Source organism: Bidens hawaiensis, unplaced genomic scaffold, assembly GCF_021521415.1.
Source record: "Bidens hawaiensis isolate Kalapana, Puna unplaced genomic scaffold, B.hawaiensis_p1.1 tig00013629_1, whole genome shotgun sequence".
NCBI classification, from domain to species: Eukaryota; Viridiplantae; Streptophyta; class Magnoliopsida; order Asterales; family Asteraceae; genus Bidens; species Bidens hawaiensis.
In genome coordinates, this window is record NW_027492158.1 from 284,643 (window position 1) to 312,147 (window position 27,505).

The 27,505-nt window shown below is 38.7% G+C and overlaps 2 protein-coding genes and 1 pseudogene across 2 annotated transcripts; all 3 read right to left on the bottom strand.

Annotated features, from left to right (window-relative positions):
- Positions 1–1,089: 1,089 nt before the first annotated feature.
- LOC143544588 (uncharacterized) lies at positions 1,090–5,057 on the bottom strand. Its single transcript, XM_077036658.1, has 4 exons — positions 4,942–5,057; positions 4,645–4,740; positions 4,355–4,459; positions 1,090–1,519 (listed from the first exon to the last, which is right to left on the bottom strand). The coding sequence occupies exons 1-4, from the start codon at positions 5,030–5,032 to the stop codon at positions 1,254–1,256; spliced, it is 558 nt and encodes a 185-aa protein (XP_076892773.1). The 5' UTR covers positions 5,033–5,057; the 3' UTR covers positions 1,090–1,253.
- Positions 5,058–7,210: 2,153 nt separating this feature from the next.
- Positions 7,211–8,563, bottom strand: LOC143544589 (molybdate transporter 2-like; annotated as a pseudogene).
- A 5,765-nt stretch (positions 8,564–14,328) lies between these two features.
- On the bottom strand, positions 14,329–27,074 carry LOC143544564 (root phototropism protein 3-like). The gene is made up of 2 exons (XM_077036646.1): positions 26,348–27,074; positions 14,329–14,871 (listed from the first exon to the last, which is right to left on the bottom strand). The coding sequence occupies exons 1-2, from the start codon at positions 27,053–27,055 to the stop codon at positions 14,329–14,331; spliced, it is 1,251 nt and encodes a 416-aa protein (XP_076892761.1). The 5' UTR covers positions 27,056–27,074.
- Between the last annotated feature and the right edge of the window lie 431 nt (positions 27,075–27,505).

A 27,505-nucleotide genomic window follows, 5' to 3' on the forward strand; every position in this document is an offset into this window, starting at 1 on the left:
TCATTTTAAAATAAAGTATTTGTGTGTCTCATGTCTATTCTTTTTAAAATAAAGTATTTGTGTACTTACATAATTATAGGGCATGAGCTAAGAATACTAGGGCCATTTGGTTTATGGAATCCATTGAAATTACAACTTGAATTGAAAACATTTCATCTAAAATTGTGTTTGGTTGTTGAATAAGAGGATTCACTGTCTATTTTCTATTCATATTCATATAATTACACTAAAAAGTAATACATTTTTCTCTATTCTTTTCAACTTTTTTAACGGCAAATTTCTTTAAACTTGTTGTCTGTGATACTTGAACACAAGACCTTCCATCCCAAACTCAGGTGTTTAAACTTTAAACTCCCATTTGAGCCAAAAAGTGATGAAATGGAATAAAATAAGGGAACACAATTCAAATAAAGGCAAAAAAAAAATATATCAATTCTAACATGAAAGTGATGAAATGGAAATAAAGTCGAATCCAGAAACAAATTCAAAAAACAAAGTCGATTCCCATCATACTTTTTCATATATAACCAAATCAAAAGTTCAAAACCATGTCGTTCATCTAGAACAACACCTAAAAAATTGGCATGAAATTTGAAACGTGGAAATAAAAAAAGTAGAACATGATGACAAATTTGAAGTCCAAATTAGAATAAAAAATCGATGAAAAATAAATATATGAAACCAAAATTTATTTAAGTTTAATTAAGGTAGCATGAAAGTAAAACCTCTAAACATCTGGGTTTGGGAGAAGAAGATCTTGAATTCAAGTATTACATAGTCACAAACAAGGCTTAAAAGAAATTTGTCAACATAATGGTATGCAAGGGACTAAGGGAGAAGCAGCTACAGAAAGTGGTAAAGGGTATGTTGGTCCATTTAATATTTTGGCATTACAAGTCCATTTATAAATATACCAAACGACCCATTAAAGTCAAAAATAAATCATTGATCCAAACTCTCTACTGCATGTGATCTTAACACAACACATGTATAATAAACTATAAAAACAATAGAAACAAAAAGAGTATAATCAATAATACAACAATGCAAACAGATATTTGATGGATCAAATATCTTTAGACTTGAATAAAATAATTCGTTTTGAGCCAAACTCTCCTGTGGCATGTTATCTAAACAAACACCATGCATAATAAAAACAAAAGGAGTATTATCAATCAATAACCACCACCAAAAGTTCTGCCTTTATGCTTTAGTAGGTAATGGAAACATTGAACAATACAACAATGCCAAAACTATGATTCTTCTTTAGTCAGATCACGGATCCGGGCCCGCAATGCTTCCTCTCGAGCCCGCTTTGCCGCAAGAGCTTCCTCATCAAGCACCTGGATGGGCAACCATTCGGGCCACTTGAACCCGCCCTTTTTCTTGTCATCACCAGTAATTACTACCGACTCATACATGTTCTTGAAAACAGGTTTTAATTTGATAGCAGCAAAGTCGACCCCAGTTCCGACAATGGCGACCCCAATGGAGTAACGTATCGCACCAGGAACACCACCTGATATCAATATTTGATGACAGTTTATGTTTCATTGGCTAACAAACTTAATGAAGTTTAAGTGAGTTACAAAAATTGTTTATTGGCAAACATATATACTTTATCAACCTCATGGAATGTAGCCATATCAATCATATAAAGAAATAATTTCCATTCATCTGATTCACACGCTTTCTGTCTTGAGTTTTTTAACTTTTCAATAAATATTGTGTGTCAAATATGATTAAAAAGGAATATTGGTTTTAAATAATCCCAACTATGGCCTATTGCTAAATATCAGTCCCAACTTTACACTTGCCTGCTGACCGTCCCAACTTTACACTTGCCTGCTGACCGTCCCAACTATTGATGTACTTGTTTTTAACGGGCCGCGACTAACGGATGTTAACTCCGTTAGTGATTTGATGACGTGGACCTTCTTCTCCGGCCGGAAACCTGCAACTTGCCTCCATTCTCTCTAATATCGTCACACCGTCTCCCTCCCTCTTCAAAAGACATCGGAAATTATAAATGAAGTAGATTTCATCTTCTTTCATGGCCAATCCCTATATACCAAACCCGATTTTATTTTCAAAAATTTGAAATCAATGTTACACAATTTACAAAATAAGCATAGGGCTTTTGTTAAGAGGATAAAAACGAGTCGAATGATGTGTCAATTACCTCAAATGGTGCACGATTGACGAGGGTGGACTTCGCCGGAGACAACAACGGCGGCACGTCAGTTAGGTTTCGAATGAGGGGAAAGATAGAGAGAGATGGTGTAACGATATTAGGGAGAATGGAGGCGAGTTGCAGGTTTTCGGCAAGTTTCCAGCCGGAGAAGAAGGTCCACGTCAGCAAATAACTAACGGAGTTAACATCCGTTAGTCGCAGCCCGTTAAAAACACATACATCAATAGTTGGGACGGTCAACAGGCAAGTGTAAAGTTGGGACTGATATTTACCAATAGGCCATAGTTGGGATTATTTAAAACCAATATTCCTTAAAAAAATGCCATTATTTCTATATCATACTATGAATTCATCATAAAAGATTATATGAATCCTGGTAACAACCATAGATGCAAGCAATTGCTATTGTTTGTGTGATTACGCAACTTAACAAATTATTTGTTCTAATCACGTGACAATTGGCAAACTCTACAACTAGTAACGGAAATGAAGTCAAGATTTCAGTTAGGAAATTTTATCATATGCGCTAAATATTAAGATTCAAATAATGAAATAACTGCATTTAACACGTAGTTGGTATATCCTTATTCCATTCTTAATCTTGCAAATTATGAAACTTTTGAACTTAATAAACAAAATAATAGCAAGCAGACAGAAGAAAAAGTATTATACTATTATGTTTTGCTTTAATAAACAGAATATTAGCCTAAACAACCAACATTCTGAAGAAAAAGAATCTTAAAGTGACCAACAGATTGTTGATGATGTTTTGCTTTAGGTTTTCTTAGGTATGGGTTGTATGGCGATCTTTGCCCAAACACTTAAGTTGTCTTATTTTGGAACTAAAAAGTTCAAGTGGCTATAAACTGGGTTGAATTTGTCATGTATGTTGGGCGTTCTTGTTGCAAATTCGATCTATTTTTAATTGGGATATGTTTGATTTTGTGTGTGATTTGGTTAGTTTTAATTATCTGTAGTAATTCCCTTTTGATTCAATAATATGTTGGGACATTTGTGAGAAGATTGCTATGAAGGATCCAAGATGCAGCTGCTTATAAAACATCAAGCTGTGAATATAAAAGTTTGTCAACAAATAAAGTTCCAATATGTCTTGTGTCATAGTTTTATTTGACGTTTGCATTCTGAATGTTGAAATTGAGAAAGATGATTAACACATGAGCGTTGATGCATCAAAAATACCTCTTGTTGGACCCTTTTCGGTTCAATTTCATATAAAAAAAACGTCTTCTACTAGGCCAGTAGAATCAGGGCAACTAAATGAACACAAGGTGAAAAAAACCGGTGCAGTTTTCTCACAGGGTCAACAACAGCAAAGGTTGACACCAAGTCATCTGGCACCAAGTCAGAACAAAGTTATGTGAAGGACATACTTTCCAATATTGAGTCAATGTTTGAGAACTTAACCTCAAACAGGACCAGCATGATTGTGAACCATCTCTTTAATCAATTGAAGCACAAACCCAGTTTTTAATGATAAACATGAGCTTAAATTAAGGCATAAGCTTGTGGTTAACCGTGCATGTGAATGTTTTGACTCGAGATGTGGAATTTGGTTAAAAGGGCTAGCAGCTGTGAGACGAAAAGTGAGAAAAGCTGTTTATGTTATTACATCTCTTTTAGTTCAGGAGATAAATCATATTTTACAACGATTGATTGGAGATCCTATACGATATATGGCATACAAGATAGAATATATCTTTTGTTTTTCTTAAATTGACCATTTTTTTCTAAAACAGCCCTTTTGACCCGTACGCATTTTTGACAACACCTTGAACCGAACCAATATGACCATTTTTAAAACAACCCATCCTAACAAAAACTCATTCTAATCTAGCCCGTTATCATGCCCGAACTGCCCTGCCCATTTTGCCATGTATAGTTGTTTTCATGTGGTTCTTATATGTTTAATATTACTAAATTTAGATATTTCAGAAAATAGGGACCAATGGGTCCTTGATATCTAGCATTGTTGCAGTCAAAATTCAAGCCAAATATGAGCGATCGCAAATAACCAATCACTGAGATTTACAATGTTCACCTAATAGTTGCCTTAACAAATGAATATTCACTACTTATATAAGAAAACAGTATTATATATACTGAAGATTAATTGATGCTCGTAAACCACTAGTAACTAACCTTGCAATCTGCCTAGAATAGCACCAGTACCAAATCCCGCAATTGCAGAGTCAAACAGATTATCAGACTCAGAATGCCTGCTAACTCTTACAAACTCTCGAGCACCTGTCATCAAAGAAAACACACGAAACTCAATAGGCTGCATATTATTACACCATTCACTTTCACAAAGTAAACCCAATAATCCAACATCACATTTAACTTATTCATAGTAAACTATGAATCTGAAAGCTATAAGTTTTCTTACAACAACTGATACAATAAACCAAAAGGAGAGAATGATAGTTTACCACAATAGCAACCGGTGACAATGGCGAGATTGGTGGCGTAAGTAGACATTAACGCACGGTCGTAAACCTTCCATCCGATTCCGCCTCCCACGATTCCTAATCCATAAACAATCAAAACATAGTCACGCATCATAAACACATGTCATGTTATAGAGCAGTTTTTTTATTCCAATTCAAACAAATTTTACAAGCTAGAAGCTAAAAGACTAAATGTTAACTACTGCTACTACTTGATATTCTATTCTACTACAAATTGAGTGCAAAAGCAATATTGAAAGTGATAAGTTTGGGTAAAACCTCCGAGGAGAGTAGGATAGAGAACTCGAGTTCTCCAATTGATCCCGTCGTCTTCTAGGGTTTTTATTTTTATTTCATCGCCGGCTTCCATTTCCGAGCATAAAATTTTTGATCCAGGTACTTCCTGACATACGAGCCGGCCGGTTTAGTAATCGTAGGGGCTGAGGTGACAAGAAAAAAAAATGAACCCTGAACAGGACCGCAAAAACAACTCGGAGCCCATTCCCTGCACTGCTATGTATTTTAGTATTAAAACCCTACCCATATAGCGGGACCTAATTTGTACATTGTAATACCTGAAAACCGAAACCAGGTTTTTCAAATACCCGAGATATACCCAAAATTACATGAAAAATACCCCAACAGCGTGCAGCCCCTTAAAAAACAATCTACACCCGAGAAAAACCTGAAAATAGGTTTTTTTTAATACCCTAAAATAAGGTATTTAAATACGTAGTTTTAATTTATAAAACAATGGCCCAAAGTATAGTTGGTTACTTGGACCTTGGTTATGGACTTTTTGGGCCTAGTCATGACCCAACCCAAAAGCGATCATTATACAATGTTAAGGGTATGTTTGGTTTGAAGTAATGGAATGAAGGAGGAATGGAATAGAAGAAGGAATGGAATGGACAATGGAATGAAATTGATCATTCCATTCATTTGTCTTGTTTGGTTAACCTATGAGAATAAAATAAATTATTACTTTATGTTGTTTGGTATCCTAAAAAATTGTATGATTGAAATAGAAATAATAAAAACACTCCTATCTCAAAATCATTTTTTTTACAAAGAAAAAATCGCAATGGCGATGGTGGTGGTGTTAGCTCCGGCGACGAAAATGGTGGTGGCAGTGGCGACGGTGGAAGTGGGGTGGCGGTGGTCAAGCGGTGGTAGTATTGGTAGTGATGGCGATGATGGTCAGACGACGGCGGTGACAATGTTTTCGGTGGCTACAGCGACGATGGCGGCAACGGCGGTGGCGGTGGTTGCGCTGGTGGTAAGGTGGTGGTGGTGGTGGCAGTGATGGTGCCGGTGATGGTGATGGTGATGGTAGTGGTAGTTGTTGTTAGGTGGTGATGGTGTTGTTGAGAAAGTAGGGTGAAGGAGGAATGAAATGAAAAAAAAGAAGGGGTAGGAAGGAATGGTTTTGATGGAATAAGATTCCATGTGTAACGGATGATTCCATTCAATTGAGCAACCAAACACCATTTTTTTCATTCCTACGTAATGAATCATTCCATTCCCCCTATCATTCAGGCATACCAAACGCTACCTAAGTGTTAACTCCTAAACAGTTATTATAATTTGGGACGTGTATTTTTATTTTTAGTCTCGTATTTGATTCGAAAGCTGTCAATCATATTCATACACCTTGTGTTGCCTATTAGGTGTGCTCATCGGTTCATCAGTATACCGAAAATCACATGTTGAAATTCTAAGCTTACACTCTTAACTAGTTTAACTTTTATGCAATTTATATGAGAAAGGAAACTAAAATTAAAAAGGTAAAAAAGCGACTTAATGTTTGCTCTATTACACAAGGCGAAGCATATAAAAATAGATTGTTTACAAACATTTTTCAAGTAACAGATATCTATATCTATATTACATTATAATAGAGATAATCGTCCTTTCATCTCCTAAATTATCTATCTATAAGACGCCGTTATATTAATTAACCTTCACCGGTGACCATCAATTGATTGCTGATAACCGATATTGATATTGAATGCCATCTCCCCTAAGCGATTGAATGCATCACTAGCGTTTTGGGTAAGTCGCATAGAGTCAATAGTAATTAGTGATAACATACCAATTGAATTGAATCAATTGTAATTATATTGCTGATTGTTGATTGTTTTAATTGTAAATTGTAGCTTTGTACTTTGATTGCGGGCGATGATTTTGCCTCTTCATAAATTTCAGGTTCGTAATCCTCTTTGATTGCAACTTATTATTTTCTGATTAGGTCTAATTTTGGTTATAATGTATCAGATTGGAATCGGGTAAGGTCTCTTAATAATATGTAGTATGCATGCCTAATTTTTTGTGTCCAGTTATTCATAGCGAGTATTTTAATTTCATATTTATATGTCATGTTCGGGTTCACCAGCATTTAATATTAGGGATAGCAAATGAAAAAAGAACGGATGCGGAGTTGAGCAACTCAGATTTTGAAAAATTTAAGTAGTCAGATATCTTTTTTAATGACAAAGTCACCCATGCTACTCCTAAATTTATAAACATTGAACCCATTTCTTAGCTATTTACTCATCGCCGTCATCAGAACCACAATCTACCTCCCTAAGCTTCAACAACAAAAACAACACAACCCCGCACACAAACCCCAAAGCCGCACTTGACCCAGTGAGTGAAACCGCTGCACAGACCAACATCACAAACGACTCTTCTTTCGTATTCATATCCCTCGAAGCCATCGCCAACTCTACCCCCGCAAACAAAAGCAACGCCCCCAAAATCCCGACCGGAAACCGATTCAATATCCTCACAAACGAGTTCCCAAACAAGAGCCCCAACACCAATTTCCCCACTCCCAACAGTAAAACCGAAGCCCCGGTTCTCCCACCAAACCGGTACTGACCCGCTAACCCACCCGCCCCGTGACACACCGGCATTGCCCCAAGCCAACACCCCACCAAATTCATTATTCCCACGCTAACCGACACCGCAGTCACCGACGCCTCATGGTCCGGAAACAAGTCGTCGGATAACTTACAAACCGCGATAACTGAATTCAATATCGAAAGCGGGATTTGCGGGACGGATCCCCGGAGAAACCCGGTTTTGAAATCGTCCCATGTGATCTTCAAAACATGAAACTTGGAAGGACCTAACTGTAAACTGCTAAAAATCGAAGGATCAATAATAAACATAATATTATACCTATCAGAAACACAATTAAGGCACCGGGAATTGACGACAGTATCTGCAGTCTCCGGCGAACGTTACGTTTTCCGTTACCGGCAAACCGTTGATTATTCTCATAAGTTTCACCAGACCCAGTTGTAATTATCAAAAACACAATCGCTGAGATAGCAACAATCAACCCATCAAGTCCAATCCACGGCCGTACACCACCCTGTTTATTCGCGGCAAAGTCCTGTTCATACCGGACGTATTTAATCGCAGTGAAAGCAAACGAAAGCCCTTGAGAAAGCTGAACGCCACGGACAACCGGAAGCGGGATGAAGCGGTACAGGAACGACATGAGTCCGGTGGCGCCGAGGAAGAGGAGGACGGCGGCGGTGCCGATTCCGGCGGCGGCGATTTCTGAGAGAGTGAGGAGGGGTTGTTCGGAAATGGCGACGGAGGCGATGGATTTCATGGGTTGGACGGGCATGGGGATGCCGAAGAGGAGTCCGGTGGCGATGTTGTATAAGGCGGTGAAGATTAAGGTGGTGCCGAGGTCGAGTTTGGAGACTAGGGTTAAGGCTAGGACAATCGGGATGTAGGTGCCGAGGTCGCCGACTAAGCCGCCGAGTTCGGACCATAAGGTGGTTTTGTGGAGTTGGAGGGAGGTTATGGCGTTGGATGGGATTTGGCGCCACCAGTGACGGCGGTTGTGGAGGAGTGGTGTGGTTGATGATTCTTCATCCATGGTGGTTGCTGGTGGCTGTTTGTTACGATGCTGGATTAGTGGGGATATATATTAATATTATTAATGGAATTGATCCTTGGAATATTCTTTTATTTGTTTTAGTCCCTTTAGTTTTGAAATCACAATTGTAACCCGTGACTTCTATTTTTAGTTACCGCATTTTAAGATCATTCTCGTTACAGGAAGGCGGATTTCTGTAACCGTCCTTTGGCGTGAGGAACAGTATTGGATATCTGGTGTTAGTTTATACACACGTTAAACCAAAAGACCACTTGGTTACTTCTGGTTCAAGACATTTACGCTGTGTTCCAGAGTTTAATTTAACGAGAGGAGAGAAAAGATTTGGAGAGAAATAAACAAAATTGGTGTTCCAAAGTTTTTTTAATGAAAAGAAGAGAAAAGAAGAGAAATGAAGAGAAGAGGTTTTTAGTGTATTTATATTTCTTTCCAAATTGGAAAGATATGGAGAGGAGAGAAGAGATAACCCACAAAATTGGTAAAACTGTAACTTTCTTTTCTATTCCTCTCTGCTCGGGAACACATAAAATGATTAATATTCTTTCCTTTTCTCTTCTTTTCATTAAACTCGGGAACACGATATCATTTTCTTTTCTTTCCTTTCTTTTCTATCTTAATTTCCCCTCTTTTCTCTTCTCTCATTAATTTAAACTTGGGAACACAACGTTACTTAATAAACAGATAAATCTGATTTGTTTCTTTTAACAAAGTTAAAATGCATGTTCGGTGTTCTAGTATAAAACCTTCAAAATTCTAAGTTGTATCCTATTAGAGTTTGTATAGATTGATAACTATTTTATTGTTTTATTGTTATTTTGTTAATATAGTATTTAATAAAGTTAAAATGATTATTGAAATAATTTATAAACTGGTGAGGTGTGTTTTATACGGAATCGTTTTATAATAAATCATCATTTGTGACTCAACCTATATTTTATTATCCATTTGATGTGTTTGGGTCTTTGTTTTGCTTTGGTATAAAGATGAAGGGGTGGAATAGAAATTAAATGTAGAAAAGAGATGCACATAAACACAGCTTTTGGATTGCATCAAGAGACGTATTGCTGTTGGGATAAGGGGATTTATGAGAGCATGGGACTCGGGTAGCCGTGTGTTTGGTTGCCTCAGGGGTCACGATATTGGAATTGAGTTGTTAACCAAGCTAAGTCCATAACTTAGGATGTGACATTCCATCTGATCTTTATATTTTGTGGCAATATTTTCATAACGTGTAACAAATCACTACGTAATTTAAATTAATATTCTGATGTTTACTAGATAACATTAATAAAGGCGAGAATATTTGAAAAAAATCTTTGTTTCCCTTTGGGATGGTCGGGAGAACCAACACAATGGTCTCTCAAGAGGAATGGGCAGGCTAGCAAAAGATTAACCTGGATGATGCTAGCCTTTAAATCACATTTTCCTCAATGGGACGAAAGAAATATTTCAATCGGCCAATAAGAATAAAAAGTGTTACTGTTAATGTTATGGTCATTACAAATAATAGGGACAAAAGGAATATTTCACTCTCTCATACTTAGAATATTTTTAATGGATTCCCTAATTATGTGAGGGGGTTCTTCATTTTTTAGATATAGTTAAAAATGGTTGTAAGAGTAGGAGAGAAAAAATGTTACTGTTCATGGTTAAATTTGGAGAAACGCACTGTTCATCTCTATAATTTTTTAAAGTTTTTGAAAGTGGTTGTGAGTGAATGAGATAGAAAAGCTAATGATAAAAGTATAAAAAAGTATAATTTAATTGAAAATGAGAGAGAAAATATACTGTTTTTAGTGTAATTATAGAGATGGAGAATTGAATAGGAATGCTCTTAATACTATTTCCTTCAAAGAAAAAAACTTGGTACTAGAGCTCTTTCCTTCCTGTAATGAGACTCACGGTGTTTTCATTTTACAGGAATTGCTTTATAGATTCTTGGATCATCCTTTGGAAAGGTATATTTGAGTTTTGGAGCTTTGATACTGAATTGTTTGTGTTGGAATTTCCTAAGTCTCGATAAGAAAAGAATTTCCTAACACTATTTAATAAAGTGCTTTTGGGTTGGCATAATTCTTCGAACCAGTTTCTCATATTAACATCTTTTCTCAGCTTAAACAACTGAACCATTTCCAACCATAGTTGAATCATATTAGTTAGCCATACACATAAATTGGTAATGTGACATTTTCAACTCATACTGGCCTTACATCTAGTAGGTCAAATAGATTAAGCTAAACTACAATCAAAATCGGTCAAGCGGGATGAAACAAGTGTGCCAATATTCAAAAATAAAGGAATTAAAAAAGACTGTAGATTATCCCAGCCCATTACTCAACCAATGCCGAGCCACAGACAGTGGCAACCCAAATCGAACTAAAAAAAGAATTATTACATAACGATAGGCAAATTAATGACTTTAGTAGAAACAGAAAGCTAGCAAGTCACGCAGGTCGGGTCGAGTAAAAAGAAAAATGGGTTTAAGCCAAAATAAGTAAAGTTAACTAACCTTACCTTATGCGTCTTGTATCCCCCTTTGTCCCGTTTCATTATAAACTAAAATGCAACCCGAGTTCCCCATCAACCAATTTATTCTCAAATGGTTATCCTAATTTGCTATGTCTACCTGTTTTTCTTTCATATTGGTTTATTATCATGTTCTTGTATGTTAGTTCAAATCTGTTACAGTCCTTGGCTCCCATGCAGTTAACTGAAGTTGAAATAGAATACGCACTACATGTTATCAAGCACATATTTGATAAGCATGTAAGCTTAATTTAGAGGAAGTTGCTTTTTAGGTAAATTGTATAACAAAATAAATTAAAAATCTCTCAACTTAATCAGGGATGGCTGTGTATGTTGCTAAAGTGGCAACTAAGCATTAAAAGCTTTATCATATGATTACACCTGGTCTCCAAAGATTTTCTAAAGTATTGACGGTTATAGTCAAAAACTCAACAAGGTTAACTAGTTTGACCCATTTACTTTTGGATTGAAAGATTCGGGTTAGATGTGTCAAACATGTCCAAAGGGTACTTATAAGATGTAAATATTTCTAAGTCCTCTTTCAACAAGTTAAGGTACCATTGAGATAATTATGTGTCGTAATTATATCAACTCTTTTATGTAAAATTAAAAATAGAGAGCATTCTCATTTCATTCTCTATCTCATCATTATAATTACACTAAAAACACCATATTTTCACTCTCATTTTTAATTAAATAATACTTTTTTTATACTTTTATCATTACCTTTTCTCTCTCATTCACTCACAGCCACTTTCAAAAACATAAAAGAATTATAGAGATGAATAGTGCGTTTCTTCAAATTTAACCATAAACAGTTACATCTTCTCTCTCCTCCTCTCACAATCACTTTTAACCATCTTTAAAAAATGAATAATTCCCTCATATAATTTAGAGAATCCATTAGGAATGATAAAGTATTTCAAGTTAATCCAACCCTAACAGTAAAAAACTGTGAGTTTTGGTTTCAACCCGTTTTTCTTGTTACACAACTTGCCTGGCATGCCAATTATGACTTTCACTAAATTAGCCACAGAAAAAAAATGGTCTTCATATTTTACCAAAACTTAAAAAGTAATTAAAAAAACCGCTTTAAATGTCCATATTGCATGATTAGCTCCTTAAAACTAGTATGAAAAAACAAGATGCAACAATTTTATTAATTAGTTCAATTGGACTGGGGCAACAAGATATAGGTCAAATAAAGTAATTTATAGTTTAGGTCAGTAGGGTGAAATGAAATACTTTGTCCAAGACCTATACTGTTATAGCAAGCCTCAGCATGCATATAACATTTATAAGTGACCGATTTGTCAAATGTAACCCGAATCAACCAATCCAAACTCACCTTACTAGAACACGAGAGTAGTGTTTAACCTCTAACAATAATTTCAACACCTTACTCGTACCGTTTCGGTTCCACCTCAGTAAACTCTTCAGCTTCAAAAGCATCTTCAACAACAGTATCCTAAACAGCCTTCCATGACTAATACCCTAACTAGTTTAAAAAACGATTTATAAATTTACACACCTTTTTAAAATATGGTTGACTATCAAGCAAATCACAGTTCATATACTAAATTAGCGGCCTCTGCATCTGGTTAATGCTTTTAGCCTTTCAAATACAAAAACATCTAGACAACACTTTTGACTTATGCAGTGTTTTATTGATGGTACAAAGTTTCAACTAAAGTTTCATGAATCGAGATCATAAAAACACAGAAACGTCAGAAGATTCGGACAGGCAACAATCTTGATTCATGAAAGAGTTGAAAACACAGAAACGTCAAGGCTCCAGTTTTGGTTTGCCGGAATCTAATATTAGTGGGATGTATATTCTCTTTGGAGCGGCCTTCCAATATCAAATTTCATAATTGGTTCATAGAAAAACATCAAAAGTTAGAAAAATAAATTTTGATTTTATATTTATTTATTCCCACATTTAAATAACATATTTAAGTAAAAAAAAACATATATATATCTTTGCCTCATGGCTTTGGCCTCTTAAATGAATATGAAAAAGCTTTTCGATGATGCTCCTTTTTATTAATTTTTGGTTGCGCTTTTTTTCTTTTAATTTTTAGGACAACAGACTCACGCATTATCTAAGCTACTCTTAAATTTATAGTCTTATGTCAATCTCATGACTTGAACATTCACAATTTGTGAGAAAAAATCTCTACCCAATATGTTGATACCTCTAGGCCTAACGCCCTCTTCTACTCTTTTAACCGTTATATCTTAAAATATTATTTAGAGGAGTTAATACTGTACAGTTTTGTTTTTATTTTCGTATAACAATTTTTTTTATTGTCACAGGTAGTCCTTTTTATTAACTTATAATTGTCTATGCCATTATTCGAATGCATTTTCACCCGGCCCATTTGTACTTTCTCAATTTCAAAAAACAAGTTAAATTTGGATAGGACAAAAATTAATAAATTTCATATTTGTCAAGAAAATACAAGTTTTTTTTATGCCCCAATATTTACTATCATGCTATACATTTTCATTGCATTCTTGAGTTTTTTATTTAAGGGTTTGAAAAAGAAAAGATAAAAAAAATTTCATTTTTTTATTCTTGAGTTTTTTCATTAAAAGAAAAGAAAGATAATGGAAAGAAAAGTTAAAGTTTTTTTTTTTCAAAACTTAACAAAATATGGTATGATTCTGAAAGAAAATTTATAATCATCATATATAATATTACTAATTTACTCTATCTTTTCCTTCCTATCTAACTCAATAATGAGGACATAATTGTAATGTTATAATTTTTTTCCTATCTTTTCCTTTATATCTAACTCAATAATGTAGTTAATACTTTCTTTTCTATTCTTTTATTTTAACTTGAGAATGTCTTTTAAATATATAATTTATTTTCCTTTCTTCCCCTATCCAATCTTATCATTTCTTTTCCTTGTATTTTAAACTCGAGAATGCAGTGATTTGTGTTTTTTAATTAGACCGACTTGAACGTTACTGGACGGTGCTCAAGACAACTATCTTAAAATATGTTTATAGCTTAACTTTTAACAACATTTGAGTGATAGTAATATATTACAAAGGGGAAATGCAAAATTTAAAATATGTGTATAACTTACTACAACCCAACTATTGAATAATCAATGAAAGTATACAAATAGATATTGTAATATTATTGTAATTTATATATAACACAAATGGTAAGACCAAATTTAAGTAACAACATCTAATGACACATCTTAAGATGTTGATTGCCTCCATGGTTTCGGAGTCTTACTTCTCCCTTGTTTCACCTTAACCGGAGTTTGCTTTCCGATACTACCTGAATCATACGCTTTTCCAACTCTCTCACCGGCCACTTCAACGCTCATAGTCCCGAGTGTCGTTGACATTCCAGTTTTCCTCCAACTAAAAAACCCTTTTTTCTTCTCTAGCAACTTGTCAATTTGTGATTGCATCAACTGGCATTGCCTCTCGAGTTTAGTCACATGTTCTTTTAGCCGCTTCATCTCTATTTGTTGAAGAGTCATAATATCTCGTGATGAATGGCATCGTTCGAGTGGGTCCGAACTTCCATTCGGGCTCTTGGGATTGCTGATCGGTCGACTCCAGTTGATATGAGATTGGAGCTTGGCTTGTTCCGAGAAAAGCACTTGGATAACCGATCTGACTGGTAAACGTTCGTTTTGGGCGGCATGAAGAGATGCTTCGATTGATAACTTTTGACTGTCGATTAATTTGCATAGAGTCTTTTTTTCTTCTTTTGTAACGTTCGCATGTGTCTGTATGAATAATATTTGTCGTGAGATTAAATGAATATGTACTATAAATTATATAATAATAATGTGGGACTATGAAAATCCAAGTGCATATGACCAAGTCAGTCACATTCATCACGGGATGCTAAAGAAAAGAACAAGTGGTAATTCCAATGTGCCATCACTTTTATCTTCTTTATTCAAATCATTTGGTTGTGAGAAAATCGGAAAATATCTTAAGAGCATCTCATATGGAGACGTCTCTGTGTGGTCTATGTGATGGAGAGAGTAAAAATAGAGAGAAACTCGTATTTTTATGAACATGTTAGGGATGAGTAGAAAACCAAATTAATTGAACCGAAGCATTAATCGACGGTTAATTTTTTTAGTTTAACTGAAAAACCGAATTTTCGGTTTCAGTTCGGTTTTTAATTAAAAAAAATCGAACCGAACCAAGTAATATTGATGAAGATTATGAAGATGATAAAGACAGAGACTAAACTTTGAAGATGAACAAGATGATGAATGAAGATTAGAATTAAGCTTTTTGGTGTTATTTTGATTAAAAACTTCGTTGAATTTTAAAACTTTATTACTTTAACAACTTTGTATTCGTATGGTTCCATGTAACATGCGTCTATTTTTGTTTTTTGTATTCAATATATTTGTGGTACTCAAATATACTCTTACAAGCTTAAAATTAGCATCTTCATTTTTAATTTTTTTTGGCAGTGTTTACACATAACCGAAAATAATCGACTATAACCGAACCGAAACAAAAAATAACCGAAAACTGAAAAACCGAATAAAACGAAACCAAACGGTTTGTATATTAAAAAACCGATAACTTTGGTTTCGGCTTCACCTAAAAACCGAACCGAACCATACACAACCCTAGCTTACAGGCGAAACTTGAACCCACGTCTTATTGGAAAGGAAATCTTATTGAACTTCTAGATACCACCATTTGTAGTTAATATTAAAAAATATTATATTAGATAAATCAAATAGCGACTTGATAAGGGGCTACGAGAAGCCATCGAAGACATAGTTGTATGTGGAGGCCCGTTCTTTGGTGATCTTCAGTGGCGACTTGCATCTTTACCGATGCGCTTAGGGGGTTTAGGCCTTCTTTCGGCTCATGATGTTGGGGTTTACGCTTTTGTAGCGTCGAGGGCTCAGTCTTGGAAGCTACAGAATCACATCTTAAGGAATAGCGGAGTTGTCAACCTGGACCCAGAATACGTGCAGGCCCTGGAACGCCTAAATGGCGCTCTCCCAGACTTTAACATTGGGGTTTCTCTAATATGGACATCGCCCCACCAAAGCCTCAAAAAACTTTGGCGAATGCCTTTTTTGGAAAAATCGCTCAGAGCCTGGGAGAAGTTTTTGGATTGTCCCCCCGACAGAAGGCGGTTTTTGAATGCTTACAAGGTCCTCATGCCCAAGATTTTCTGACCGTTATCCCGATTGATGGCTTGGGCCAAAGCATGTCTGCGGTCGAGTATAGGGTCATTCTTAAGTACCGTTTGATGGTCCCAATGTACCCAGAAGACGAAACATGTCCGATCTGCCGTAAGGCCTGCCTGGATAAATTCGGAGAGCATACGGTTCATTGCAAGGAGATGCATGGGTTCAAATACCGACATGATTAGGTGCGGGACGTTCTTTGGGACATCTTAAGGCGAGCTGGGATATCAGCTAAAAAGGAAGCCCTCGTAAACTTCCTTACAGACCCCACGGAAGGGAGATCCACTCTACGACCGGCAGATTTGCTCGTCTTTGGTTGGGCCGGGGGAAAACACGCTTGTGTTGACCTCACAGGGGTATCTCCCTTAGCTGGTTTGAGGGATAATGGGTTTGTAGCTGGGCAAGCAATGAAAAGGGCTGAAACGAAGAAGGTGGAGAAACATGCTAAAGCCTGCGAAGAGAACCAACATGTTTTTGTCCCTCTGGCTTTTGATACATTTGGCTCCTTGGCACCGGAAGCTATCCGTTTTCTAACCAGGGTCCAACAGGTTGTGCATAGCAATGTGTCGACTCCAAATGGGCAGGGGTATGTCTTTAGCAGGTTAGGGTTTGCAATTCAGAAAGCGGTGGCGGCGCAGCTTGTTGCCCGCCTACCTGCTATATTGATGTAATATCTATGTTTCTACATATTGGAACCCAATTTTTGACACATCTAAATAAAGAAAATTGATATCAAATAGCTATGCTCTTATGTGTTTATATTTAAAAGAATAGAAAACACGTATTATATTAAACAAAACAAAATGGTAAAGATGTGTTTTTAATGAGATTATTTGATAAACTGTTCAAAATAAGCATCAACATCTTTTTAAATCACTTGGTAAAGACATTAATATAGGTGTGACTGTGTGAGTGTTTAACTTCAAATCTTATAAATTAAAGAAAGAAATACATAAAAGCAAAGAAATTCACTAAAAAAAAAGTTGTGCAATTATTGAATTGGTTCAACTTAACTATCACTCCTCATATAAGAGTCCAATCAGTATCTGTTCGAACCATGTCAACCGCATTGGTTAAGGTTGGGTTTCCCTTTTGACTGATCCATCCGTTAGGTCTAGTTTTAACAATGTTAGTGATCACATATGACAACACAAGTGAAGAGGTAGCTCCCAGCAGAGCCCAGTTGGACCCGCAAGACTCACCTCAAAAGAGGGAAGCCTGCGTAGTTGAACCCGCAAGACTCACATTCAACAGGGACGTCTGCGCAAAGGCTAAACTCGCAGAACTCACCTTGAAGAGGGACGTCTGCGCAGAAACCAACTGGATCCGCAGGACCCACCATGCTCAGAGACGTGACGTCCTTACGCGCAGTACGCAAGCTGTTCCCGCAGGAAAAGCCTCCCAATGGTGAAGTACCCCGCCTGTTCCCGCAGCTGCGAATACAAGCCATCAGGGAAGGCTACCCGCGCAGCAAGGCTACACGCACAAGGCACTTAACTCTTAAATAATTCAGCAATGTCACCTGAAGAAGGAGTGAGCAAGCCGGGAACACTCCCGCACAAAGCCGGGAAAACTCCCGCCCAAATGAGCCAGTCCGTACGATACTGGAGGATCTTTTGTACTGTACCTGACGAGGTATGGACAAAAGATCTGACCAAAGATACGACAGCTCACTGACAACAGTATGCCGAGCAGCACACTCTTGTACTGTATGTCACTAATAGCCGCTGCCTACTCACCAACCTGTCGGAGGACGTGCATAGCCTGCAGTTGGTGGAACAGGAATAGTACACAGCCGGCCTGGTCACTATCAGCCGCTGCCTACCCACCAACCACCAGCATGGCATGTGCGTAGCCCACAGTTGGCAGAACAGGAACACTATTCAGCCGGCTGTACCTGCTTGGAAACCTACCTTCGGCTATAAATACTCCAACACCTTGGAACGGTATCATTATCTTATATCTTATCTCATATCTCATATCTTGATATATTACCTGATATCTGCTCTAGTCATTCTCTTAATATACACTTATATTCAAGAGCAATCTAGTCTGATTCTCATGCCGGAGGATGGTCACAAGGAGGTACCCCCCCTTCTCAGTGACGAGCTCACGGTGTCTGTTTTGCAGGTTATCAGAAGAACCATCTTTGCCGGACCTAACCCTCGTGGGAAACATCTACTTAACCCTCAGATTATCCGTAATCTGCCCGGGGTCACTTAGTGTTTCTTCATTGGCGTCATCCGTGCATAAAAGCTAGAACTTAATTCTTTTTCAGTTTTCTCAAAACTTCTGGAAAGATGGTTAAAGTTACTCCGGTCCCAAAACCAACGAGTGACCAAGAAACCCCGGTAACCAAAACCCCAGCTACTGGGGGGAATACCGGCGACTACACAGTTTTTACTAACACTACCCCGGTTACCCAAGCCGGGGCAAGTGCAGTAAATTTTACGAACACTACCCCAGTTACCCGAGCTGGGGCGAGTGCAGTAAATAATCTTTCACTGGGATTCACCGATGCCCAGTTGGAGAGACAACAGACGAGGCTCCCCCGCCAAACCCTTGAACAAGTTAAAGCGTGGGCGGAAGCACGCCAGAAGGAATTCCAAGCTGAGTTGGACGAACGCTTACGTTCCATCCAATAGGCTGACGAATTTAGAAGCACTCGACAACGGCTCAACATGAGCAGTGAGTGCGAGTACTCGGATGATGATCAGGAAGAATCCGACACCGACGCAAACCCTCGCCATAGGGCGAAAGGGAAACGTAAGGAAACGGACTTCCAACCGAGAAGGAATTTTGGAGAAACTTTCAAACCAAAAAACGCGGGTGGAAACCCACGTGACTTCTCTAAAACCTTCAGACCAACCGCTGCAAATGCGGGAACCTCCAAGTTTGCAAGGGACATTGCGGAAGCAATCGCCCCAAAAAATGCCAAACATATGTCAAACATCGGCACCTATGATGGTATATCTGACCCAGACGATCATTTGAACAGATTCATAGCGGGGGCAACCGTCAGCAACTGGACGGAACCCACGTGGTGTTATATGTTCCAGATGACGCTGGTTGGAGCAGCCAGAGCGTGGTTCGACCGCCTACCGGTCCACCACATCTACGATTGGGCAGACTTCCAACAGAAGTTTAGCCAACACTTCAGCCAACAAAGAAAGTATACCGAAGAGCAATGGACAATCCTCAATTGCATTCGAGAGGAAGATGAATCTTTGCTAGACTTCATCACTCCTTTCAACTCAAAGAAGCTAAGTCTGGGTAATATTAGCGAAGATCTTGTTCGCGCTGCTTTCATCCAGGGCGCAAAAGACCCAGAGCTCATCCGCACCTTAACGGGTAAAGATGGCATGCCATCCACATGGTATGCCATCATGACAGCAGCTAAACTCTTCGCGGAAACAGAAAAGCAACTGGGTAGAGATCTTCCCCAAAGCACAAACCTCTACACCCGGAAAACAAGAGAAAACAATGTCCTTACCGCCCGACTAAACAAAAAGAGGAAGCTAGGCATTTGCCAGTCAAGGGTAAACTTTGACACCTCATCCGGCTCGCACCCTCGGTTAGGCGGAAAGGATAACATGCCGTCGTCAAACCGGAACTCCAGATGGACGCCACTCACCAAAAGCGTCACCGAGATATTCGACACCGAGAGACTCCCATGGCCAAAGGCTCCAATAATCCGAGAGCGTCACAACGCTGATCAGAGCAAATTCTGTGATTTCCACAGGACAAAAGGCCACAACACCGAGGAATGCGTAGACTTGAAGGACATCGTCGAAGCATTTGTCAGAGATGGGACGCTCACGCACCTCGTGGCGTAATGGACGCTTAGCAGACTAATGCGTGTAGAACCCCAGTTGGGGAAAACGAGTAAAACTGCAGCTTCAATGTCGGAGACTACATACTGCGTAAACAACGAGATTCCGAACCAAGTGCATATCGGCTCGAAAGGCTCGATGACACTCCCAAGAACATGGAAGGGAGCTCAATTACACAGTCTGCATGTAGATCAATTCCAAACTTGTAAAAGAAAAGGCCCAGAGCCACTTCTAATGGAAATGATTCTCCTTATCACATTGACGCTGATGGTCTTACATTTATACTTATGAACTTGCTACACTGATATGCCGGTCTTCACCGCATACATAAGTGGGGAAGTAAGTTGTTGCGTGTGGAAGGCGGCAAAACCCACATAAACACAAAAAACGGCAAACCTTCACGCAGGTCAGTCATAGGTAAAGTTTGGTCATCCCACTAAATGAAAGTGACGGTCTTACCCGCACAAATCATGATAGAGGAAACCGAATTAACCTATTAACAACCGCGCGTCGAACGGTTAATTTATTCAAAACGCTGATGCCGGTTTTCACCGCATGTGTAAAGAAGTCGTTGCGTGTGGAAGGCGGCAAAACCCGCATAAACACAAAAAACGGCAAACCTTCACGCAGGTCAGTCATAGGTTAAGTTTGGTCATCCCACTAAATGAAAGTGACGGTCTTACCCGCACAAACCATGATAGAGGAAACCGAACTTATTGACAACCGCGCGTCGAACGGTTAATTTATTCAAAACGCTGATGCCGGTTTTCACCGCATGTGTAAAGAAATCGTTGCGTGTGGACAGCGGCAAAAACCCTCGTAAGCACAAAAAACAGATGAAGACAACCTTCACGCAGGTCAGTTAAAGGTAAAGTTTGGTGATCCCACTAAATGAAAGTGCCGGTCCTAACCGCACAAATCATGATAGAGGAAACCGAACTAACCTTTTGACAACCGCGCGTCGAACGGTTAACTTATAAAACACTTAGAAAATTCTACAGGCGTCCGAAGGGTTGTTCCTCGGCGGATGTTCCATCGGGGAACATACACTTCATTGGAATCCGACACTGCAAAAGCGAAAAGCAGTTAGGAAAATATGATAAAAAATATATATATAAAATAAAATAATAAAAAGGCCAAAATAACCCTACGCACCTGTAGGGTCGACAACAGGCCGATAACCACCAAACCCATCACCTGAACCTAAGGGATATCCATCCAAAAGGTCAAGGAGACGGGAAGGAGGCAAGGATTGGCTAGACGCCCCAACCCCAAACGTACCTGAAGGACTGGCCATTGTCGCAGGCGCCGGAGGAGGCATGGTGGAGGTTGCCGCAGTGGAAACCAACGGAGGTGAACTCACCGGAGGTGAACTCACAACCGTGGTCGCGGCTGCGGAAGAGCCCGCAAGAGAAATCACCGCCGGCTCAGTGATGGATTATGTGAAAATCCACTGACAACCGGCGATGTCGTCACAGTTGGAACAGTTGCCTCAACTGAGTGAGCAACTGAACCAACTGAAGCAGGCGTAGCCGCCTGGGTCATCGCCTCGGGTAGGTTGACCAAACCTACCTTCATGGGTCCAGATCTGCTCCCTCCCGCTCCACTCTGGAATGCCGTAGCATTCACGCCTGCATAAAGACAAGATATATTAGTATAATGGCGGAAAGATATGAAGTTAAAAGTAAAGGAAGTTTGTACTTGCAAGTCCTCTTGAGCTTGAAGGTACGAACAGGCGGGGACGAACCCGATGGAACCGGCCTCTTTACGCCGGTCACCGTCGCGGTACTGGTCTGCCCGGAGGTGACAGCTGTCTCAACCTCCGGAGCAATGGTCTCATCACCACCAGGGTTCCCCGCCACCTCCTCGCTTTCGGTTTCCGAGTCAGACCGATTCACCGGATCGGCAGTGGAGGCAACCTTCGCCTTCCCCTTCCCGCCGGCAGCCTTCTTCCTCGCCAATAAAGGACCATCTGCGGATTCCTAATCAGAAGATGACAAAATTAGAGGAATTCCCGCAGAGGTTTGAGCATTGAGAGGGCGAGGGTCAAAAAGTTCTTTACCTGGCCGCCTGGCGCTCAGGATCTCGTGGCCTGGCGGGTAGACCTCCACGAACCGATCCGCCGTTTGCTCAAGGATGGGCAACTCGTTCTCATCTAGAGCACGAGTACCCATCCGAGCGGGACCATCACTCTCCCGCGGCTGCAGGAGAGACTGCAAGTCGTTTCCCTCTGTAATCAAAAAGAAAAAACGGTTAGAACAAAAACCTTAAATTAACGGATAATATGAAGCATACCGTAAGGGACAGAGTTCTAACCGTATTCAAGGACGATGAGAATCTGTGACGCCTCCTTCCACACCCGGCTCATCCCGAGCATCACCATCCCGGACTCCGCAAAGCGGTAAACCGGAGACTGGATCCGGGAAACCTTGAACCATTCCGCCTCCTGGTAGTTGGAGGCGTGAAGGGCGGGGAGTGCTCTCCCATTCTCAAAACAAAATGGTAAAGATGTGTTTTTAATGAGATTATTTAATAAACTGTTCAAAATAAGCATCAACATCTTTTTAAATCACTTGGTAAAGACATTAATATATGTGTGACTGTGTGAGTGTTTAAGTTCAAATCTTATAAATTAAAGAAAGAAATACATAAAAGCAAAGAAATTCACTAAAAAAAAGTTGTGCAATTATTGAATTGGTTCAACTTAACTATCACTCCTCATATAAGAGTCCAATCAGTATCTGTTCGAACCATGTCAACCGCATTGGTTAAGGTTGGGTTCCCCTTTTGACTGATATATCCGATAGGTCTAGTTTTAACAATATTAGTGATCACATATGACAACACAAGCATATTTAATTCTCTTTGAATATCTCAAAACATCTTTATAACAGAATTACAAAGTAATACTTCATGACTTGAAATTCATCAGTAATATATATGTTTAAGCCAAAAGTAGATTTGGTTGAAACGTTTATCAAAAGACTTTCGCTTTAAAGTATTTTAGTAATTTTACTAAAGTCATTAATTTTTTTTTTCATCTAAAGCCACTTAATTTTTACTAGATTTTCAATGTTTAATTTTCTAAGACATGTAATTTACGTTATTAAGTGGCATAAGCGAAACATATTTGAATGTTGGTTACGATTAACTAATTACATTAACTATTACCACCTATATTAAGCAAATATGAAAAAAAAATCAATAAATAGTATACATAAATCATGCTAACACTTTTAAAGAATGTAAATCGAGTGAACCATGAGGTGAATGACTCACAATAATTATTTGTTTTGCCAAAAATATAAGCTGCTAATTATACTATTTGTTTATTTTTTTAGAACGGCGACTTTCTTATATTTAGTCTACCGCACCCTCTAAATTTGGAGAGCCCCGATGCCTCACTCTGGCCAAACTATTTTTGTTGTTTTAACAGGACCCAAGCTGACTTCAAAGTTTAGCTTGGGTGTTTCCCCAGGAAACCATACCGCTGACTACCACTTGACAGTCGTTATGCCACCGCAAGAGTAGAATTCTCTGGCGTAACACACGGTGAGAGGAAAAGCCGGGTGGGCTCAGGATTCGAACTAGAGGTGCACAAACCGGTTTTTTTAAAAAAACCGGCTCGGTTATTAACCGGACTGTTTTTTTTGGCCCGGAAAAAAACCGCTTCGGTTAATAACCGGTTTTTTGCTGTCAAAACCCTAACCGGTCTAACCGGTTAGGACCGGTTTAGAAACCGGTTAGAACCGGTTAATAAACCGGTTTTTTTATTAACCGGTTTTTTTAAACCGGTTTTTTTTATTAACCGTTTTTTTTTTTTTTTTTTTTTTTTAAATTTCGCGGTTTCAAATACGAATATTTGTTTTTTATATTTTGTACTTAATGAAGACCATTATTTTTTCACAATATAAACAAACCGGTAACTACAAGGCAAAACGGTAACTACAAGGCAAAACGGACTGACCGAAGCCATTATTTGCTTTCGTTGTTAGGGTTCTTTGCTTGAAAGATGAGTATGAGTGTGTGTTGGTGAATGTGTTTTCAACAAACCAAAGATTAAAAACACATAACTTTCATTTATAGTTTTTACATTAAAAATACAAACATTAAATCGTTATCGCATATTCGTAACTCAAAAATACAAACATTAAATCATTAACACTGAAGAAATCTCTGCCAAGAACTGTTGTTCATGATTTAACACAAAAATACAAACATTAAATCGTGAACTAGCAGATGCTCCTGTTGTTTCCAATCGCAGTTTGTTCATGATTTGCCTCCATGTTTGCTGTTTCTTTAACTAAATTAGAAAAATCCAAATCAACAAGTAAATAAGAGCACATATTAGGAAAAAGAATGCTTAGACACGATTACATGAACAACTTGCTGTTTCTTACTCATGATTTGCCTCCATGTTTGCTGTTTCTGTAACATTCTTTTAAAATTGTTTCTTTGCGTTTCGATCACGTTTAACCCATCTTGCACGGCCAAGTTGATAATATGTGCAATGCATCGGCTATGAAAAAACGCTCCATCACAAATAGGTTTATACTTTAATTTTAAATGGCCAACCGCGGCCGTATTGTTGGACGCGTTATCAAACGAAATTGAAAAGATTTTATGTGCAATCTTGTATTGTCGAATGACTTTATCCAAGATTTGAAAAATATTTCTACCCGTGTGCGGGTAATCAAACAATTGAAACGCAACGGTTCGTTTCATCATTTGCCACGACTCGGGGTCAACCCAATGAGCCGTCACACAAATGTATGAGTCGGGCGAACCATGAGGTACCGACCACACATCCGTTGTTAAGTTTACACCAGTTTGTAAGTTTGAAAAGTATGAAATTAGTTCGGATTTAGCGTTTTTCCATGCTTTAAGACAATCTATTCTAAGGGTCGAACGACTTACGTGTTGGTAGCGTGGTTGAACATAGTTTTGCATCATCTCCGTGAATTGAGGGTTGTCGAAGTGGTTGAAAGGAAGTGTTTGTTGAATCACAAAGTTTGAAAACTGTTGACGTACCGCTTCAACGTCGTACGTAAATACCGCTCCTTGATTCGTCATCTCCGGCTGCGAACTACTTCCCGATTCGTCCTTCAAGGCCTTGCAAAAGGGCCTTTGTACATGCGCTTTTAAAGTGGAGTTTGCATCTTTGCCATAAAACTTCAAACAATGTTTGCATCGAGCTTTTTGGCTACCGTTAGACATTTCGCATAGGTCGAAATGTTGCCAAACATCATGGTTTCGTTTCGTGGGGATGACCCGAACGACCGTTTTTCCCGTGTTCGAGGCACCCATGTTGACGGATGAAGCAGCACTTTGGGAGGCCATGATAATCGACTACGAAATAAGAGTGGTATACTCGAGTATGAAATAAACGACTACGAAATAAGAGCGTATGGAGTGGTAATGCGGTATAATTGAGCGTGAGATAACAAAATAATCGCGTATGAAATAAACGTTTAGAGCGTTTGGAGTTGTATAATCGAGTGTGATCTAACCAATACCCAACCTAAACTATATATAGATGTTTGTGGGGGTAAAATGGTAAAAAAAAAAACGGTCAAAAAAAAAAACGGCCATATAGCCGTTATACAACGTTCAAAAACCGGTTTTTAACCGGTTAACCGGTTATGGAGAAACCGGTTAACCGGTTTTTCCACAACGGTCAAAAACCGGTTTTTTTATAAACCGGTTAACCGGTTTTTCCATTAACCGGTTCGTTAACCGGTTTTGGATCTAGAACTTGTAACCGAAAGACGAACCGACGGTTTGTAAACCGGTCAAACCGGTTTTTAAAAAACCGGTTTTTGTAAAAACCGGTTTCCGGTTTAAATCGGTTCCCCAACCGGTTTTTTTGGCCATCTCTAATTCGAACTGACAATCTTTACAAAAGGCCTAGCTCAAATCCATCATTGCAAATATCCACCTAAATATGACATAAGTAGGATTCAAACTTGAATATTCACGAAAGAACCCAAATCTCTTACCACCAGATCACAAATGGGGGAATATATTATTTGTTTATGGTCTCTTACCTCAGTATCATCACGCATTTATCCTCACCAAAATGTTTTGGGTTGTGTGTTTTTGACGTTTAAAAAATAAAATATCTTATTTTGAAAGATATCTATTAGACTATTATACTATACTATTTAATAATGTAATTAAATGCTGAAAAATCTTACTTTTAAATAAGTATCAATGGCACGGTACAACCCATCGTCCGTTGCACGGGCCTGAGCTGGCAACTCCAGCTCAGCATCCACAGCAGCTTCTGCCAGATAAGCATCCACAAGCTTAGCAACCTTAAACAATCCGGCCCCACTTCTCAAACCATCAAGGTTCATTTCCACAAACCTCTTCACCAACCGGACCATCAGTTCCACGTCAAACAACGTGCCTTTCACGTGACTAAAACACGGTATCATAAGCTCCGCCATTGTCGCTTGGTCCAACCGCCATGCCACCCTTTTCTCAATCTCCTCGCGGTAATTAGAACCGACACCGACCAAATTCGCGTTTTTTAGCAGCCGAAGAAGAAAGCTGCACGGGACAGTTTCTTTTTCGGGTGGGAGAACCGAGACGATTGTCTCGATAAAAAATCTTTTTTTAAGCCAGGAAACAGTAGCGCTTCCTGACGAAAAGTGGTGGTCGGTATCAACAGTACTGTTGATACCGGATGGTGGGTCGCCCAAGAGTTCGGGGATCCATTTACACGCGTAATGCATGATAATGGACCCGATAAGGTCGGGTCGGACGCCTTTGGTTTTGATGCCCGAAAGGGTTTTGACGAAATAGTCGATTTCGGCAATGCAGGCTTCGTCGAGCCATGATTTGGCGGCGACGGGTGGCGGTCGGCCGGAGGAGGAGTCGGGCAACGGTAGGTGGTCCATGATTCTAGTGGTGGTGGTGTTGGAGTTGGAGTTGGAGTAACTTGATGACCATGTTATACTGTTATCATGTTATGTCCTTTTTACAATATAGTTACATGTCACATGTGGATATATAAACGAACATGGGCCACATATTTCGTATCAAAGGAAAAAACCTTTTTGTGAATATGTATGATAAATTCATATTCAAGAATGTTGAATTTTCAATTTTATTTACTTTTTGTTTGTATTAATAGGGGTGTACGAGGGGTCCACTATCAGGCCCTCAAGATCAATTTGGTAAAAAATTAACATGTATTCGAGCTTAAAATTAAGTTTGTTTAGTAAACGAACGGATCCCTTATGTCACTTACCAAGTTACGATCAAATTGTGTAAATTAGTTATTAAAGTATGTAAATTATTAATAAACCAATGGCAAATTGAATTTAATAATTCAATGTTTCAACGAT